Source organism: Synchiropus splendidus, chromosome 2 (genome assembly GCF_027744825.2).
Source record: "Synchiropus splendidus isolate RoL2022-P1 chromosome 2, RoL_Sspl_1.0, whole genome shotgun sequence".
Classification (NCBI taxonomy): Eukaryota; Metazoa; Chordata; class Actinopteri; order Syngnathiformes; family Callionymidae; genus Synchiropus; species Synchiropus splendidus.
The window spans coordinates 35,543,237-35,562,777 of record NC_071335.1 but is presented as its reverse complement, the minus strand read 5'-3'; the positions used below and the strand labels follow the sequence as shown (position 1 = coordinate 35,562,777).

General features: G+C 44.1%; 1 protein-coding gene across 5 annotated transcripts in view; it reads right to left on the bottom strand.

Annotated features, from left to right (window-relative positions):
- Nucleotides 1-3,315: 3,315 nt before the first annotated feature.
- The window catches only part of LOC128753744 (glutamate receptor ionotropic, NMDA 2B-like), a 109,095-nt gene continuing 92,869 nt past the window's right edge, over nt 3,316-19,541 (bottom strand). For 4 of the 5 annotated variants that reach the window (XM_053855780.1, XM_053855779.1, XM_053855782.1 and 1 more), the window contains 2 exons: nt 13,988-14,226; nt 3,316-9,736 (listed from right to left, as the gene is read on the bottom strand). In XM_053855780.1, coding sequence (XP_053711755.1) covers nt 7,382-9,736; nt 13,988-14,226 — 2,594 coding nt within the window. In that variant the 3' untranslated portion in view covers nt 3,316-7,381. The remainder of the gene's footprint in view (nt 9,737-13,987; nt 14,227-19,541) is intronic. The other variant, XM_053855783.1, reaches the window with a different exon arrangement.

Below are 19,541 nucleotides of genomic sequence, written 5' to 3'. Positions count from 1 at the left end.
TCCTTCATCACTTTGGCTGGATAATTAGAGTCAGGCTTTTGAGGCAGGGATCACATGATCGCTGAGGGATCTACAAGCAAAAAAATAAAGATTCAGGCACCTCGCAAGAAAAGAATAATGACGCAACACCTCATCTGCCGGACTGAGGAATACAAACGCTGAAGCTTTTCAGACGTGTCCTACTCAATCATTCTCAGACTCTGCTCACTCAAGAATACTAATTTGCCCCAAACACTCAGACCTGTTTGAAGGTTCCAGTACTACTCTTGAATACGCCTGATAAAGCTAGAAAGGAAGCTTCCTGAAAAGTCACCAAAGCTTCTCTTGATGTGATGGAGCAGGGGTCCTACTGTACTTTGAGCCCAGTGATGGAGATCATCGCCTCTTCCTCAATTCCAGCCACCCTGCTGAGACAACCTTTCTCTGCTCCAGGACACAAAAGATCCTGATCCTCCTGTCGCCAACCCAAGCCTGTGACCAGACGTGACGCAACAGATCGACTCGGTCTATTGGCTCGCCTCAACAATCCGGATCCAACTGCTGTCGATGAGTTGGTGGCAACATGTTATTATAATATTAAGACGAGAGAAAAAGAGAGAACAAAAGCAATGTAGGATACGTTCTTGTGTGAAAGGAGAGGAGGAGTGTGATGAAGAAAGCTCTAAGAAAAACGCAAGAATGGAACAGAAAATACTGTACATAAGGAGAAACATGGAATATGGGAATATCAGACCTGTCGAGTTCCTGGAGTTATTATATTTATCATGCCAATCACATATTTATCATGACAATTTTCATGACTGACATCTAACGCAGTGTTTTTCAACCTTTTTTCTAGCCACTGCACCCATGGTTCATTGAAAAAAACCCAGGGAATGCCACCAAAGGAACCTTGGCCAATGCACACTTGTGCTTAAAGTCCTGTAGAAAATCCCTATTCATTTGTGAAAAACTGTGGCTACAGACATTGAGTTGTTGCAGCTGTTGCAGAAACAAATGGCATGTGTCCAGTTAGGGGTGGGCAATATGGCAAAATACATCATGGTTTATTTATTTATTTACTTTAAATAACTGCTTCCATTTTATCACTTGTCTTTTGCATGATTTTAGTTTTGAGTTTCCAGACAAAGTCTTAGCATTATTTGCATGAACATGTTTCATAAAAACTATTATTCTTTCTCTCTTCATACTTTGGACCACATTTATTTTGTTGTGCATTTAATTTTTCGGCAACTTTTAAACCACAAAGCAAACTTTGACAGTCCATAAGCATCAATAAAGTCTAGAAGTGAGACGTCATGTTAACCAGTAAGCTCAGTTAGCTCAGCTGTGCAGACAGTCTTTGGCGTTGCTGGTCCGACAAGGATCCCTCCCTCCATGGTTCTGTGGTGAAAGCGTGTGGTCAAGTTAGAGGCGCATCAGGTTTAAAAACAGCTGGAAGTCGCACATGTGACCGGCTTCTTCGCTGTGAGTGTGTGGGAACACGGCACACTAGTTTGCCGCCGCACCCCGGTTGATGAACGCTGATCTAAAGAACACAGTGGTATACCTGCTTGCGAGACCAGCAACAACTATCATAAAGGGGCAGACATGTTAAGGTCAGTCAGAGCGACTACGGCACCTTTTCAGATCTGACATGTTGAATTGAAGGGATGGGTTACATTTCATATAAAGGTCTCATCTATGATGCATTCTGGGTACATTCATGTGACACCACAATGCATCCATAAGGCTTTATAGAAGATGTCATGAATGTTTCAATTAATTTTGCTGTATGGTAACTTTTATCAGGGTTTAAGTATTATGGTTAGAGGTTCTTGAGTCTTTATAACAAGCCAAGTCCACAACCTATGACACTTAAAACCTTGACACGAGTAACCATGTGTGATTATAAACATTCTATAACAGATATTGATGCTGCCCTCGAGATGACAGAGCGAAACGACAATTGTGATTTGAATTCAAAATATAACTCATTTGTTGTCTTAAGAATTTATTTTATATTTCTTTTTGAGATTCCTTTGAGCATTGTTCATTAATAAAACCTAAAAATAAATGTAAACAAGTTTCAGAAATTACCATGTGATTCTATTTTTTTTGTATTGCTATTTTAACCACAGTGCTGCTATCAAAATACTCGAGAGAGACCTTCCCATATTTTTGGTTTATTTTGAGATTTGTGCGAAATAAAATTAAATAATACATCAAACAACACATCACTAAAGATTCTATTTCTTCAGTGCTTCTGTGTTTTGGCTTGCTGGCCCCTTACATCAGTCACAGAATATAATGTGCCCCACAGCTGCACACCTCTATAACAAGAGCCAAGTAGTATAAAGTGCAAAATCTGAGAGACTAGAGTCATTTCTAATGAGGTGATACAGTGTGGTAGGTTTAAGGCTAAGGCTAGTTCCTGAGTCTTTACAACTAGATCTTCTTCCTATTCTTCTTCTTCTTCTCCTTCTTCTGGCCTCTCCCTTCAGGGGTGACCACAGCGGATCATCCTCCTCCATCTCACCCTGTCTTCTGCTTCCTCTTCTCTCAAACCTACAAACCTCATCTCTCACCTCTCCTTCACCACCTCCATAAATCTCCTCTTTGGCCTTCCTCTCCACCTTCTGCCTGGCAGTTCCAACCTCAACATCTTCCTAGCAATGTACTGGCTATCTCTTCATATCATCGTTCATCTTTGCCAAATCCTCATAAATGCATTATGATGTCTTATGAACGTACCGATAATGCAGTGGCCAGTTACCTCGCCTGACATCACTGTGGTGCTGTTGGACTGTGCGTCACCAGTTCCTCACCAGTTTTACAGCTTCTGATGTCATCACCATTACCACTCTTATTATTCTTTTCATTGGTTGTACTGAGGTCCAGTCCCACAACCTCTGTCATAAACTACACTCACAACATTTGTACTGTCCTCAGGAGGTTCCTCACGCTGGACAGCCTGCATGGGGCCTGGTTTCTGGTTGCCAAACAGGGACTTCACTCTTCCTTATGCGTGACGTCGTCCCCTCAGATCATCCTGACCTGGTACCAAGTACCGCTGTAAATTCAAGAATGATGGAAAGTCAAGGGCATCAGAAAGGTCTGGGGCTGGGGCGAACTTCCCTGCACTATTGTCTCCGCACTTGTCTAGAAGACTTCAGTGCTGGAGTTTTTTCCTTGCAAGGCATGAAAACTGAAAGATTGTAGAATCACACAAGGCATTCTGGCCTTGACTACACATCTGGAAGACAACATCAACGCCACAAACAAAAAAAACAAAAAAACAAAAAAAACAACCGTACAATTTCTCATTATTTATTAATACTCAACACTTTTATTCCAAAGAGACAGAAGAATAATATACCTCAGCACTTTTCACATTGACTGTGTTTTAATCTCTCTCTTTTTTTTTTCTTTTTTTTAAAGTATTACTAAATATTAAAATTGGAAATGGTCCCTTCACACAAGTAGTTTCTCTCCATACAAAAAGAATCAGAGGGTGAACTAGATCTCTGTCGTATTTACATTTTACACAATCTGTACAGCTGTGCGATGGCATTGAGTTCATGGTCGAAAGACATAAAAGTCCCCCCCAAAAATACTGTTTCGTAAAAAGGTTACAGATAATCTTGTGCTTTCAGTGTAGCGATCCATAAAGAGGCTTTGTTCTCCTGTGTGGGGACTGAATGAAAAAAAGTAGCAAAAAAAGCAAATCAATTCATCGAGAGCTGCACTTTTGTGTGTAGCCACAAACGGACACACACATACACGCGCGCGCACGTGGCCCGGCGTCGATAGAAAAGAATTTAGCAAAGGGGATCGACCAATCAAAGATTTGTCCCGGAAAACTTGACTCTGCCATTTTGTACAATTTTCATATCAAAAGTCCATGAGTGGGTCGTGGAGTATTTACATGACAGGTGTACACATTTCCCCGCTCACACACACACTCCCACAGAGGTAATCAAGCCAGTGTATTCAGGCACGTACAATGAGACAAAGAATGGGGCGCGACACGGAAAATTGAAATAAAGAAGCTCCAGTTAAATGAACATAAAGATAAAGAATCATTTTTCAAACCATCAAGATTTCTTTTGTGATTTTGCTTTTGGCTACAGCAGCCAAACACTCTCTCTCTCTCACACACACACACACCTAGAGAACTACATGGACCAGAACCAATGAACTGATAAAACTCTGAATATCCTTCGAAAACACCCACTTCGGGGGCTAAAAGCCTAGATTAATAACAGAAAGAAAATAGGATAATTCATGCAAATCCTCACGAACACTAGAGACCCTGATAGCGTTCACACTGACTTGTCGACCGTAAACTCCTGTGAACCTCATTCTGGGTGTGAAATTATCGAACGTGTCTCCGTTCACGATTCAGTTATCGCCTCGTCTCCTGTCACAGTTTCTCAAACCTCTGGCCAGACTTGCAAAGAAGAGGACTACTTTGTTTATTTATCACGCGCTGGATGATAAATAGGACAGAAATAATGTAAATAGGATGCTAAACTTGACACAAGTGATTTCACTTAAAGAGGTTTCCGCATTAGCATTTGCTACAAAGAAAATAAAATACAATAAATAATGATGTGTGGAGTCAAGAAGAGGACACGTCTATATTTATGAAGGAGTTCATTTGGGTGACCTCACTCACCACCTTCATGAGACTTCAGTGCTGCAGGTCTTTCTCTCTGCATTAGTAGTCTTCTTTATTCACTCTGAGCACACACAGACTCTCAGTCGCAGCATTTGGTTTTAAAATTTTAGAAGGACAGCACTCATACAGCCAATTACAAATGCAGTCTATTTAGAATTCCAACCACCATTTTGTCCCTGTAGTCACATGTTCGACTCTGTGGAGCGGTATCATGCCACTTGTGGCGCTATAACGTCAGGTCACGTTTTGCATTAGAGCATGACTTCGACTGCAACGTTAACATCCCGCAACAGTCCCCTTGTTTAACAATATAATCTTGACATTGTAGAGATAACAACCTGAAAATGGAGAGCCAGGTGGAAGTCAGCTGGACGCATTGTAATGGGGTCTCATTGTTTCCATGGTGTTTCTCAGAAATAAAGGCAAACTTTCACCTGTATGTGGTCATAATGACATGGCCAGTAGACCAGAATATCAATTTGTGATGTCAGTGACAAAAAAAAAGTATAAAAAGTACTTGCACCACTGCAACTTTGAGTCCTGCGATGCACGGCAACAGGTGAAATGCTGGTAGGAGTCAAACCAAATCTGCATCAGAGGTCAAGCTCGGTCAGTTTCAGAAAATGAATGCTGATGCTGTTTAGCAGCTCAGATCATGATCAGAATATAAAATGCTCCACTGGTGCGTCCTGTAAAATGCATAACATTTGCATAACACCACACCACATGAAGCCACATGGCTTTATGTGCTTGTACCATGTAGGACAACTAAAGCTAAAAATAATAATTGTTCAGGAATATAGGTTTTGATTTAAGCCTTGGCAACATAACCTGCTCTAGTAACTTCAGCAAAGAATGTGAGCCACACTGACAAACATGGAAAATCAAAATCTATTAAGCAAATATTTTTTCAATTGATATTAGTGTTGTAGTACTCAAGACACTCTTTTTGGGTCTCAATCTCAAATGCATTTTCACTTGGTCCTGTTTCTTGGACTGGGCGGACTCAAGATTTCTATTCAAGACCAACAGAGAAAACTGTCATAATTTGGGTTTTTTGTTCTGTTTTTTTTTCTTCGATATGTTCTCAAACAAAAAGGCCATAGTGGGTGCTGGTTTACCCCCCCAAAAAATCAATGCGGTGTCTGAAGAGTGTTAAATGTCAGACCTGTGATGCTTGTTTCAGCTGACCCAATGTATGCCTTCACCCACAGCAGCTCATCTGTAGAGACTTGCTATACATACTATGTTGGCCTTGTCTCTGTCTCCACACTCAGCAGCCTCAATAATGTCTTGGTCCTGACTATAACACCAGTGGATATCCTGCAGTCGTGTGCTGAGATAAACAGCGGACACTCTCTTGCAGCTTCTCTGTGTTGGCTTGAAGTTGGCGTGTCTCACAAAGACAACACATGATACTCAGCTCGATGTCTTTACCGTGCCTTTACCTGTCAGTAAGACTAGTGACTGCGGCATTAGACTCAGAGGAAACACTATTGAAGACTATTGACGCACCAGGAAGCTTCTGCAAGCTCATGTTCTCATTAGAGGAAAACGTTATGGCGTGATTCTTCAGACCTGCAGAATGAAATACTGCGTGTGCTCAGTTCATCTCTGATATTTGACCCGTCTAACACAAACCAACCTGCAGCAGAGGTCTCACTCTTTTGTTCCTGTCCTGAACAGTGTTGGAGTCACGGCGAGTCGAGTATGGACACCACTGAGAGTGAAGAGTGGGTCATTAGCTGTGTCGGGATAATGAAGACGAAGCACCAGAGTGAAGGAGACAGTAGCTCTGAGCTGTATGCACAATCCGAGTACGGTTTGCCTTCATTCTCGCAGGTATTAATGATTATGATGTGGCACCAAAAGCAATAGCGCGTTGGAAACCGTGAAGGCACGTCAGCTCAAACTGGAACCAAGAGCAGGAAGTCAGAGGAGGCGACAAATCAGTGCGAAGATACGGATCCGCAACTAAAACAACCTTCTCGTTGAAGTAATAAGTACCAGGATGTACTTGAGTCATGCCTCTCACTTACACGTCACAGCACTCAGAAATAAGAAAAGTAAAAAAAATAAAGAAAGAATCAAACATGGAGGTTAGAATTCAAAGCAAGGAAGAATCCAAATCACAGGAATTCAAAAATAAAAATGAGAAAAGACAACTTGTGTCCTGCAATATTGGCAAGCTAAGAAACAATCAACATCTTACAAATATGTAACATGAAGTATTTAAATAAATTAAATCGCCAAAGGATCCAAATCCATCGGTGTAAAACAGTGGATTCAAAACTCGGTCAAATTATTAACAATATCAGCACAATTATTGTAGTTACCCTGTGATTTCTCTCTCAGTGATTGTATTGTAGATGTTGCGGAGCAAATGTTTGTTTTGGTGTTAAGGAGCAGCAGGAGGACGGAAGGAGAGACGCGAGCGTGGAGAGACTGGTGGTGCGGCTTCATTTTGCCAGTCAATCCCTCCTCCTCATCCGTCCTTCCTTCGCTTTCTGTCGTTCTTGGGGGGTCGATGCAGCACCAGATTCCTGATTTCAAGGAGCTAACTTCACTACGGCTTTGTCCTGCGGCGGTCTCAGTGCAGCCCCCAAATTCTGTCAAAGTAGCGGAACGCACTGAGCGGTTTTTATTCTTCAACACCAAGATTAAGGTTCTGCTGTATGGTCCACTCCACTCTCACTCATTTCTCTTTCCTTGCCACTCTCAGACATCAGACTCGATACTGGACAACTTTTCGTAAACGTGTCCATTGCTGGCACCATTAAAGGGTCTCTGCCCCTGCCCCAAAACTAGCGTGTCCCTGCCGCCAGGATGTAATTTGCCGCTACCATGGTGGTTCCCTATGGGCCCTCCAATGCCACTGAGGCAAAGCTCTTTGGGGAACCGCGGGGCCACATTGGACATCACCCCAGCCGTGGCTGATGCAGGCAAATAAGAAGCTGCTCCAATGGAGCCTCGGAAATCCCCTCCAGCTCTGCTGTTGTTGAGAAGTTGCTGCTGCTGCGTCTGTGGCTTTTTGATGTAGTACGGTTTGGCACCGTGTAAAAGACACTGGTCGTCGCCGAAGGTTGGGATGAAGGGGTTCTGGTTCACCTTATCTGGGTAGAGAGATTTAGACAAGGAGTAAGTCCCGGCCCCTCTGCCACCACTACCACCACCACCACCTCCCATCATTGCTCTATCTCTGTCCCTCAGGTCTCGCTCTCCAAACGACCGTCGATGGAAGCTCCCCTCACCTCCACGAGCTAAGCTAAAGGAGGAGCCTGCTTTTGCTCGATCTCCACCGATCCCTCCGAACATCGAGGGCTCTCTGTCTCCTGAGTATCTCTCAAACATGTGTGCGTATGGGCTTGGACCTTCCATATAGCGATCCTTATCTTTCAAGCTCACACTTCTGGGCTGGGCAAACTGCCCCCCCACTCCTCCTCCAACCATGCGTCCAGCTCCCTCCCTCTGCAGGTCCACAAATGTGTCATAGGAGTGTTGCCTCCTCAAGACCTTGCCCCCTGGCCCTAGCTTCCTGCGCTGAGCCTGAGCTTGCGCTACGACTGGTCCCACACCGCACTTTCCTCCTGTGAAAATCATATTGTCCTCGCTGATGTTGTAGAGGTTGCTGGGCTGAATCTTACAAGAATCACACCGCTTGCAGCTAGCTGAGCTGGGCCGGCTGTTTGTCCCCACTACTGCACCGGCTAAACACACTCCCCCTCCTACGCCTCCACTGTGGTGACACACACTGTGGCAATTGCGACACTCCCAGTCACCTCCAGCAATACCTCCACCTCCTAAACCTGAGGTCCCTTTCTCCCAACAGGTGTGGGCCTGCTGTCCTGCCGAAACTGGCACCAGTCCAGCCATCGAGTCTTGCTTCTTGTTTTTACCTTTGAGAAAGTCATCCACAGGCACTAAGCTTTTACAGATACCACCACCACTACCGCCGCCCACACCGCTTCCTCCACTCTCACCCTCTTGCTCCCACTTGGCCTTGCCTTCTTTAGAGTGGAACTGCTCAGCATAGATATCCCTCAATTTCTCCTTGTCTTTGCGAAATGAATAAGGTGAAGAATTACCCCCTCCTACTCGCTTCCTCTCCAGGGGAGGTGAGACCGTGCGGTGTGCCAGGGGCCCATGTGGGAAGTGGTGGTGGACGGTGTGGTGGTGGGGTCTCCTCCTGAAGCCGCTCAGCTCTATCTCGTCCTGCTCCCGTCTGACTTTCGCCGAGGCAGGCCTCTTTTTCAGGCTGTCCCTGTACTGTTTACGCCGCTTGGCGTTCCCCTCCAGGTTGCCATAGGTGACAGTGTGTGTGGAGATATCCGATACGTCAGAGCGAATATTCCCGTCATCTCCCCCGCCTCCCCCGCTCCCACTACAGAACCTGTCATGACCGCTAATCAAGCCTGTGCTGGATGCGCCTCCTTTAAAAGAAAACCTTCCATACACATTGCTGCCCTTGAACCCACCCTGGTTGGAATCCGCTGTGGTGTGGCCGGCGATCAGGTCAAATTTATTGGTGTTCCTGTGGGTCATGGACGGCCGGGGCTGGGTGGTGAAAATGGGCGTGACTGCTCCCCCTAGACTGTCGCATTCAAACATGCCCCCATCCAACGAGCTAGTGCTACCTAAGCTACGCGGCCTATTCGGTGGGGGGCCGGACATACCAAGAGCAGGGGCCGGGTGGTGGTGCCGGTAATGGTCCTGGTACAAGTTGTTGTCCTTCAGGGGCAAGTTTCCAAAAGTTCTCTCCACATCACTGATGTAGTCACTGAACATGTTGTTGTCCTGCATGTACGGAGGTGCCGACTTGCAGTCCGAAGGGTGGCCCACCAGGCTGCGGCGATGCTCTGGAATAGCAGACTCACGGCCGCTGTGGCTGTATTCCAGGGCAGCGTGTGGGGACCCATTGACCCCGGGGACAGCGGTCATGTCCTTTGCAGTGCGCAGCAAACGCAAGATGTTGGAGTGGGTGTTGTTCATGTTCTTCTTCATGGAGAGCGAGGGTGAATCTATAGTTGATTTGTTTTCCTCAATTTGCACTCCGTGGATGCAGCTGTAGATACCCTGGAGTGGCATAATTGGAGAAGAACAGAAAGGTGGAGAGACAAAAGAGAGGGTGAGACAGGCCATGGGAAGAGGAAAGGGAAAGTGTGAGAACAGTGCGGCCAGTGAGAGGGATTTAACAGTCAGACGTTTGTCAGTGGTACAGAGAGACTCAAAGACCAGAAGGATTTAATGTGGGGGGGAGAAAGAGAACCACAAATGACATAAATACAGGACAGACCGAGAGAGGAGGACAAACAGAGACAGACACAGGCAGAGAGGTTAATGCATTGCCCTCTTCTCCTTGACCACCCACTTGTTTACACACTATTAAACAGTAATAAGTGCCGAGTTCATAAATGATTTCCCTCAGGGGAGCAGCGCCAAAGCTCCAGGCACTGGGCGAAGTGTGGGAGAAGCGAGAGGGGAGATCACAGCCAAACTGATAATGCAAGCGGGGCAGACTCACGGGTTTGATCACCGATCGATGGGCTAAATCAATCTCATTTAAATGAAGTTGAAATTGATCCTATCTAATTGACAAACACCTCTCTGGTTGGCCTTCCTGTGAACACAATCACCAAACACGCGGCGTATTGTTCATGCTGTGCCCTATACCCTGCTTCATTTAATATTCAACCACAGCGATTTCGGGGTGAGACATCAATTTCATCTACTGTTTCGATTGGTCAGAAAGACGGGCCTCGGTCTTTCAGAAGGACGCCAATCACACATGCTCAAATGGGGACAAGAAAATCTGATTGAGGCGACAGCCCAAACTGAAAAAGGTCGAGGGCACGCTTGCCAACTTTCAGCATGAATGCCAATGTAACTCAACTTGTCAGAAACAGTTTGCTTGTGTCCCTCTGTCACATTTCTCAACACTAAGCTACATTCATAAATCAGAATGGCCAGCCTCTCCTTTCCTTTAAACTTCTGTTGAAGCTCTGTGACATGTTCTATCTCAGTCAGTCGGCACCCGAGGGGCCGCAGTCCTCTCCACTGGGATTGTCTGGGTTTATCGCTCTCATTGTTGGAAGGTGAGGCTTCCGTGGAAGGTCCCTGAGCACCTTCATCCCAGTTCTTCTTCTATAACCAGATATTCAGGTTTTGTAAAGTGTCCCAGCATTTAGCGAACAGTCAGAAACAAGCCCCTCCCACTAGAGCACTTCCAAAAGACCTGACAGTTTTTTGTGCGAATGTGAAACCACGCGGGAATGTTTCAAGGTCAGTGTCAATTCACAATGCAAAATAGCAGAGCAGGGGTCTCCAATGCATCTGTAATGGGGCTGCAGTGGATGCAGGTTTTTCAGTTCAATTTGAGACCCCGATATGAAGACTAGGGATTATTTGGGAGCCTCTGCAGTCGACTAAGTGGGGACGCATGAGGCTGCATCCCATACACATTAACTGCTTTATGAGCTTGACACCTCAACACTCAATATGGTCTTGGTTTGTTGAAGTAAAGCACATTTCCCCAATGATATTTGCTGTAGCCGAGGTGGTGGTGTGCTAGCCAACACTAACACAGGAACTGTTTGCTTACTTCAAGTCGATGAAACATATTGTTTGAAATATGTACTTGACATAAATATTAATATTAATAAGACCATTTCCCCCCAGATTTATTGAATAGTGATATTGATAAATTATAATATTGTGGCTGCACATGTTTAAAATTATTATTTTTGGATTGCACCAAACTCTGAATAAAAAATAAATTGATATATTCATTGACACCACTTGCAATCAATGATATTAAAAATGAAAACACCATGTTGCAGTGAACAGCATCATACGGAAGAGGATTAGGGCCAGTGAAGAAAAAAATGAATAATTGGCAGAATTTTGACTTTAATATCAGAATTCTGAGTTCTGACTTTAAAATTAGAGTTTTTTTTCTCAGATTTCCGACTTTAAAGTGAGAATTCTGACTTTTTTTTTCTCAGATTTCCGACTTTAAAGTGAGAATTCTGGCCTTTTTTTCTCAGAATTCTGACTTTAAAGTGAGATTCTGAGAAAAAAAATTCTGTCAAAGATTATTATTTCTTCACTGGCTCTAATCCTCTTCCGTAGCGTCATGTCTATAGCTCTGTGTTCCTCTTGTTAAATGAAGACATGCCGCCTCACTGTGATATCAGTAATGGAGGTGTGCTTTGCACGCGGTGGTGTTTGTCCTCAAAGTTCTCCATGGCAGGCGTGCGTGGGTGTCAAATTGCATCACATTAGCGGCGAGACAGAAGGACCGGTGTCCTTTTCTTTGGTACGTAGCTTTGAATAAACAAGTTGCGGGAAATGACAACCCCGTTCACAGCAGACAGAAAGGGTTCCACCTCCAGTGATTACTGTGATGGAGCTTAAGAGCCTGATTGCGGCCTCCCGTTCCGTCTCACCTCGGCTGTTTACAATGTGCTGCCACGTCTGACCGCGGAAGCATGGCACGATAAATAGAGTCAATTTGAGCTGCTTCTGAGGCAGCACATGAACGGTGCCACTGCAAAAGCTTTTCACTTTGACCGTGCGAGAAAATCACCTGATGTGAAACCAAATTTGTTTTGAAAAGGTCAACAAACGGTTGTTTGCTGGCAATAAACAGACAGGGAGACGGTTCAGGGTAAAAAAAAAAAAGAACTAGCTCCTGGGAATTGTGATTTAACTCCTTTAAAAACCAAAAGATAATTCATCGGAATGTTGTAAAATTATTGTTTTAGTCAAGAAAATAGTCATACCTAGGTTAAAAAGGTAAAAAAAAACCTATGTGTGTGAAGTTTCATAATAATAATAATTTATATTGAATTGTATTGAATTCACTTTGTTCACTCACAAGCCTGCCAGGCTTGTGAGTTTCCTAGTACAAGCAAATCTCTGACTGTAATATGAAATGTTGGCAGACGATCATGATTTTATTTTGTACGTTATGGCATGAAACAATTTTATCTGTAGCTCGCTATATATTTAACTGTATGTCAACTAAACATATTGAACTGTGAATCCCCTCCGTAAACCACATCACACCATGACTGAATTTTGAAGCCATTTTTCCGCACTTTGCTGGCTGCGACAGGGCAGAGGAGATGAATAGCCCTTCTGGAACGGCTCTTCATCCACTGAATAGCATATTTGAGGCATCATGGTTGCCTTCGGACCTGCTGACTATGCTCGGCTCTGAAGAGGCTTCCTGCTGCAAAAAATCTGTGCAGGTTGCTGCTCCTCATCACGGGACGCCAACACAGCAACAGGTGGATGGACGCACATGAAGCCTTTGAAAGTCGTCCGGAAAAAGCGTCGCAGTATCTCAGCAGAGGGTGCATTTTGGATCTGAGCACATAGGTCTAATACGGAGCCCTGGAAGTGACATGCATGAGTTTGTTTTTTAGGATGTGACATGCATGACTTTATTTTTTTGTTTATCCCAAGATAACAGTTATCTTGAGATAATTTTTATCTCAAGATACAATCGTAAATGTCAGCGCATGCGTAGCTGCCTCTCTGGAAAAGCATTTGCAAACATCCTCCTGTAACCACTATGTCTCCCATGGCTTCGTAACTGTTAGTCAACGTCGTCATCCACTGTCTGCAAGTCAGAATATTGCAGACGGCAAAGTCTCTGCACTTTTAACACCCTGATCAAGTGCCTTCTCCTCAAAAGAATACCACATGTGGCTAAGCTATAGGTATTGGAATTGACATGCATGACTTTATTTTCTTTTTTTTTTTATCGCGGAATAACAGTTCTCTTATCTTGTGATACATTTTATCTTGTGATAATTTGTATCTCTAGATCATTTTTATCTCGGAATAAAAAAAAAAAAGTCATGCATGTCACTTCTAGGGTTGTGTAATACGTATAGCTTTGCCACATATGCATTTACGATTGTATCCGGATATGAAAATGATCTTGAGATAACTGTTGTGTCAAGATACAAATTATCTTGAGATAACTGTTGTCTCGGGATAAAAAAAATGAAGTCATACATGTCACATCCAAAAAAATTAAACACATGCATGTCACTTCCAGGGCTCCGTAGTCTCATCAGTTCTAGTTTAAAACCAGCGTAAAGAAACCTTCAGTAACGGTCCATTTGCTTTGCCAAGACTTTCATACTTTACACCAGAGAGACTTTTTTTTTTTTTGGAATAAGAATATTGCTTCATTGTTAACAGACGTGTGTGAGCTGCTCCCTGACCCACTGGATCCAGCTGAAACCCAGCTAGCGGTCCTAAGACAAACCCTCGTGTGATCTCTCTGTCGGGAGGAGGCTGGACACTCACTCTGCTGATGGAGAAGGTGACCCCAGGCTTGCCGGAGCACACGCCCATGAAGCAGAAGCGCAGTTGCCAGTAGAATAAGTGTTCACAGATGAAGGTGATCAGTGACAGGACCATGGCCGCCCCCAGCATATAGAAGACGCCCGCCATGTTGTCCACGTCCAGCTGGCTGCTCATCACTTCATTCTTCTCATTGTGGCAGATGCCCGTCAGCCAGAGCGCCTCCAGCTCCTCCATCTCACCTGCACCAAGCAGACGCACATCAGTCTTCCAAAGTCTGTGTGTGTGAGCAGGAATCTGAAAAAAGGCAGATTGATGTGACAAAAATATCCCAGGTCTTATGTATGTGCAACACACGTCACAGCGCATTATTGTGAGCAGACTCGGCCCAGAGGAGGCTCCTCATTAATGATCACTCACGCACCACTAACCCTTCCTTGTTGTGGGAGACCACGCTGCCTGCTGGGGCCTTGATGGTCATGTGATGCACATTTACCCCCCTCAAATACGTCGCCCTAAGTAGCCCCTAGGATGCAGTCATCCAGAGAGATTTGTTTGATTTGTACTGATGGTTGTTATTCTTTCCTTTTTGTGTGACGGAGACGAATTTACGCTTTCAACAAACACTCTGGACTCAAATGAGAGGATTCAATTCTGACAGCTGCGGGTCCATAGTTCTGTTACCCAAACCACCACCAATGTATTTCAGGTCTAACGCAACAAGAGACACCTCCAGCACCTCAACACTGTTTCCACTGAGCTCTCACTTGAAACTGGCTGGACAGCATTTCCAATGCCAAACCAAAGAATGAGAGGAGCGAAACAATGCAACTATTTTGGTCCAAGGAAAACATGACGTGTAAGCACAAGTGTGTGTCTTTGAGACGTTCACTGGGCATCGCGCTTGTACCTCCTAAATCCGTCTCTACCTCCTAATCCAGCAACGACTTAGGGAAGAGAGATTTTTGGCAGCGCTCATCCCTGATTTGTCAAAACACTGCTAGGTGACTCCAGGAAGCAAACTCTCTGCTGAGACTCCGAAGCAGGGCTTTGTGATACCGTCATGAAATTCAATTGCTTCATTTGATGCAGAGAATTTCCATTCCATTACAGGTCATTCAGCCGACGCTTTTATCCAGGGTGACTTACAAAAAAAAAAAAATAGCACATTGCAGAGGTTAAAACTTGCAACAGCAAAAATCAAACCAAGGTACCAACTTCAATAAGATAGGTAACAAAATGATGCTGAAATATTTAGGTTTTCTGACTAACTGAAGACGTAAAAATAATTTTTTGATGATTGCAATATTTCAAGAATCACAACAATCACTTCTGTAAACAATTGTGCCTTGATCTTTGTAAACAATATTAAATTCATCATTCATTTGTTATATTATTGCATTAAAAAAAAAAAACTTTTTGGCTGTTCATAAATGTTGGCACCTCACTAGCACAGCATTGTCTATCTTAGTTACACATGTAGTTTTTGTATCATCAAGTTTAAAGCCCAATTTTGTTTTATTTACTTTCTTTGTTAAAAAAATACTCTTCTCAGGACAATGTTGATATGAATATGTATTTATGGCATTTTACTAATTTATATACATTTATATACTAATTTATAACAATTTAAAAAAAAGTAATTTGTTTTTCCTGATTTTTTTTTCACTTCATTTAGTGCAGGGGTCGGGGAAGCTTCTTGACTTAGAGAGCTGAAAAACCTTTTTTGAAGCAAAGTAGCAAAGTTTCATTCCCCACACCAGGTCTAGTGGTACAGACTGGTTCTGAGACATGGTGACCACTAGTTTTGTGTGACTTTGATGATTACAATACTGCATATCCGACCACTGCTGCTCAGCACTGGTCGCATCACTCTCAAAAATAAACTCAGTTACGGTGACCTAAACAGTTCCCATGATGCTTTTCACTCCAGTCAGCAAATCACAGTGGTTGATAGCTACAATATGGCTCCGCCTCCACAGCTGTCAACTGAGCAGCATGGCGCTCCAAGAACTGAACAGAAGCGGTCAGTGGTTGGAAACCATAAACAAAGTGCAAAACCCCTTTGTCCTTCCATAGGTTCCATTAGGATTAGAAATTTCTCTCTGTCTTCAGTGATGAGCTGATGGAAGACTCAAATATTCCACTGAAAACTCGCACAGCAACGATGGGAAATGCAAAGACGTTAAGTCTGTATTGAACCAGAAAAAATATCATCTTCGTCTGAATGCAGTTATTGATTCTAAAAATGAGGCCAAGTGGAAGTTGCTGGCAAACAACTTTAGGAAAGAATTGACTTCAGTTTTCAGGGGATATGAACAGCAATAATGCAAACATAGATGCAGTTGAGGGGCACGGCGAACACCAATGATCACGTTAAAAAAAATCCAAATCTGGGCGCATGAATCAAGGTATTTTGTCAAGCAAACCATGAGCGACGTGACACATCTGAGCCCACAGGCACCACATGCACACCAGGAAGCCTATTAAAAATGTCTGCGGGTTGTGCTCTTCTCCACACTAAGATCTGATGCGCTCAGACATGCATCCTTGGACCCGTTGAGGAGACTATAATATCTCTCCACCTCAGCGTTTCCTCAGGAGAGCCGCAGAAAGTCTACAGAGTTTACAAAGCAAAGAGGACTGGAAAACATGCAGAGGCTTGTTTTCTATTTTACTTGCTGCTCCTGAGATTTTTGGCAGGAGGGAAGCTAAGCTGTTGAACCAGCTGAGACTCACTCGATATCTCTCGGAGTGACACCACAGAGCCTGTCATCATTCGGTCACTACCCACAACAGCAACTGAGGCACGGATCAAAAACCCCTGAAAATCCTGTCTACTGTGCGTAACACAACTCTTTTTTTGGTTAAATATTCATGATGTTTATGATATTGCCTGTGCACTGTTGAACTTAGCAGCTGATGTCAGACACACAAAAGCCATATTCTAACCAGGAAAAATGTGCTGCTCTCTGCACTTTCTCTTACTTGCGGGACTAAAAGATGAATGCAGTTTTAATATTATTCTCTCACTTTGGCGACTAGCCAGACTAATCCTTGCATCTTCACCCAGAACATGCATGGCGTAAGTTTTGAGGCACAAGAAATGGGGCTTCAGAGAGACGTTAGAGACAATAGGATAGATTAGTCGATGTCACTTTGGTGGTGATCTGGACCATCATCTAAATCAGGGGTGGGCAAACTGGTCCTCAAAGGTCAAGGGGTGGTGCAGGTTTTTGTTCCAACCCAACAAGCACATACAGCTTCGATCTGGTCTCTGAACACTGTAATCATTTGACTGTCAGTCTGGTGTTGCTTGTTTCAGCTGACACCTCATTGGCCCAACAGTGTGTGCTTGATCTGTCGGATCAAAAACTCGCACCACCCCGACCCTTTGAGGACCACCACACCCTTGGTATAGATCCAAAAACCTTTAAAGCATTTGTCACTGATGCTACTGGAAGAATAGCACTAGCTTCTTTGTTCTGAACCTCTACTGCCACGTGTTTTCCAATGGCACTTCAATTCAACTATTACTTACGAATACTATAATTTCAGTTAATAACACAGACAAATACCTGCAGAAAATCCTTTAGTCATGCATGTTAACCAACAGCTTCCCACTGCTAAGACGTCACATATAGCCATCAAGGGGGCTTTTGCTCCCTCTGCAATGCTAAAGTTAGCTGTCCGAATTGCGTGTTGACTTATCAATGCCGTCAAATGTTTCCACTCCCGCATTGCGTGATGTTTGCAGAGTGGTTGGGGTTCGGACGCGTGAAGGTTGTGATGATCGTGAGCTTAAATTGTGACTTCACTGTTGATGTTGGTTCTGTATATGGAGCCATATGCTCTACTAAGGCAAACGGTGTTGGACTTTGTTGCCTTCGTAACGTCACAGACTGTGTTCTCTCAGTTTTAATCTGGGCTACATTGTGCAGACGGCGAGTGGGAAGGACATGCGTGCCAGAGTGCTCTGAGATATCTGTAGCGTCGTGGCAGCTAATGAAAGACTTGTGTTGTCAACGTCAACTCTGATACGGATGTTGTGAAATGACTCTTCTTTTTCAGACAAGGTAGGGAGCAGTTCTTGTCAAGGCTGTCGAGGGAGGGGTCTTTGCTCTCCGAGTACTTTTCTAGTTGATGCTGCTTTCATAAGCGGTCTCAACAAACTTCTTACTGAGCTCATGGTACTTTCTACTGACCAGGGAGGTCAGACGTGTAGCATCGTCCACACTAAGCATTATTTTCTTTTCATAAGCACTACACTGTAAAGGCAACAGCGGAGGTGTTAAACAGGGATCCCCACCTAGATACATGTTAACATTTGATGTCTGTCACAGGTAAATTCGTAATGGAGCTGGGAATATGCTGGCCTGCGGGATCCATCTAAGGAAACACATGTACAGCCAGTCAAACTAAAGAGGTGTGAGTGGGCCTGCCTTAATGTTTTGGACTGAAGGACAACATGTCGACGATGTTCATGCTAACAAACACGTCTCATTTTGGGTCAGTTTGTGATGCTCACTTCTCTTCTTGGTTCCCAAGTGCAGACATATTTGCAAGCGAAAGCTAAAGGTGTGTTCCAGGCTCTGGTCCTCTCACGTCTAGACCACTGCACCTCAATCTTTGCTGGTCTGCTTACTGCCACTATGCCACTCCTTGTGGCCCTCTAGAGGTTAAGACCCAGTAGGGCCCAGTAGACTGATACAGTATATTAAAAAAATATTTAACGTAGTGTCACATTAGGTTTTTGGAGCGACACACAATGACCTGTCCCTCCTGCAGTGTACAAAGAGGCATCTCTGCAGCTTCAGAATCTGTCCTTGCTCTGAGGTCTGCTGTCTGCAGCAGCAGTGCTCCTGACTGCTGTGATCTATCAGCAGGCTCTGTGGCCTTCACCATAACAAGCAGCGGGAGGCGCCGCCTTCTGATGATGGAGGACTCTTCTTCAATAATCGTTACTACATTACAGAGACTAACACTGATTTTACACTTGGAAGTCTACGAGCCGTGTGGCGTTCCGCTGCAGAAATATGTGTGAAGAGAAATGAAAGGCCATTTGTTACTCCAGATGGAATAGTGTGAAATGAACTGATTCGAGTGGTGTCATCTGAGGCAGTGTGGCTCGGACTGCGGAGAAAAAGACGGAAAATGAAAACAGAAATCTGGGGGTGTGAAGTGAAAGTGCTTTTATTTTATCTCGGATTAAGACGCCGGCCCTCGGCTAGTCTTGTCACCAGTACAGTAACCATGGACGGACCGCTAAACTGCGATGACTCATATCGGTGGCTGGGAGGCCACTGAGTCCAGCCGTATCATATCATGCTGAAATAATTGATTGGATAGCGGCGTCATATATGATAGAGGAATTTAGAGAAGACACGTCCAGGCTGAAGACAGTGTTTGTGCTATTAGTTTCAAGGTTTAAAAATCTGCTTCACTCAAGTCACAGATTGAAGATATTAAAAAAAAAAAAGATGAAGACTCACAACACTGTTGTTTAGTGTGTCTGAGAAAGCCCCAGAAAAATGGAATAGAAACTGAATAATGGAAA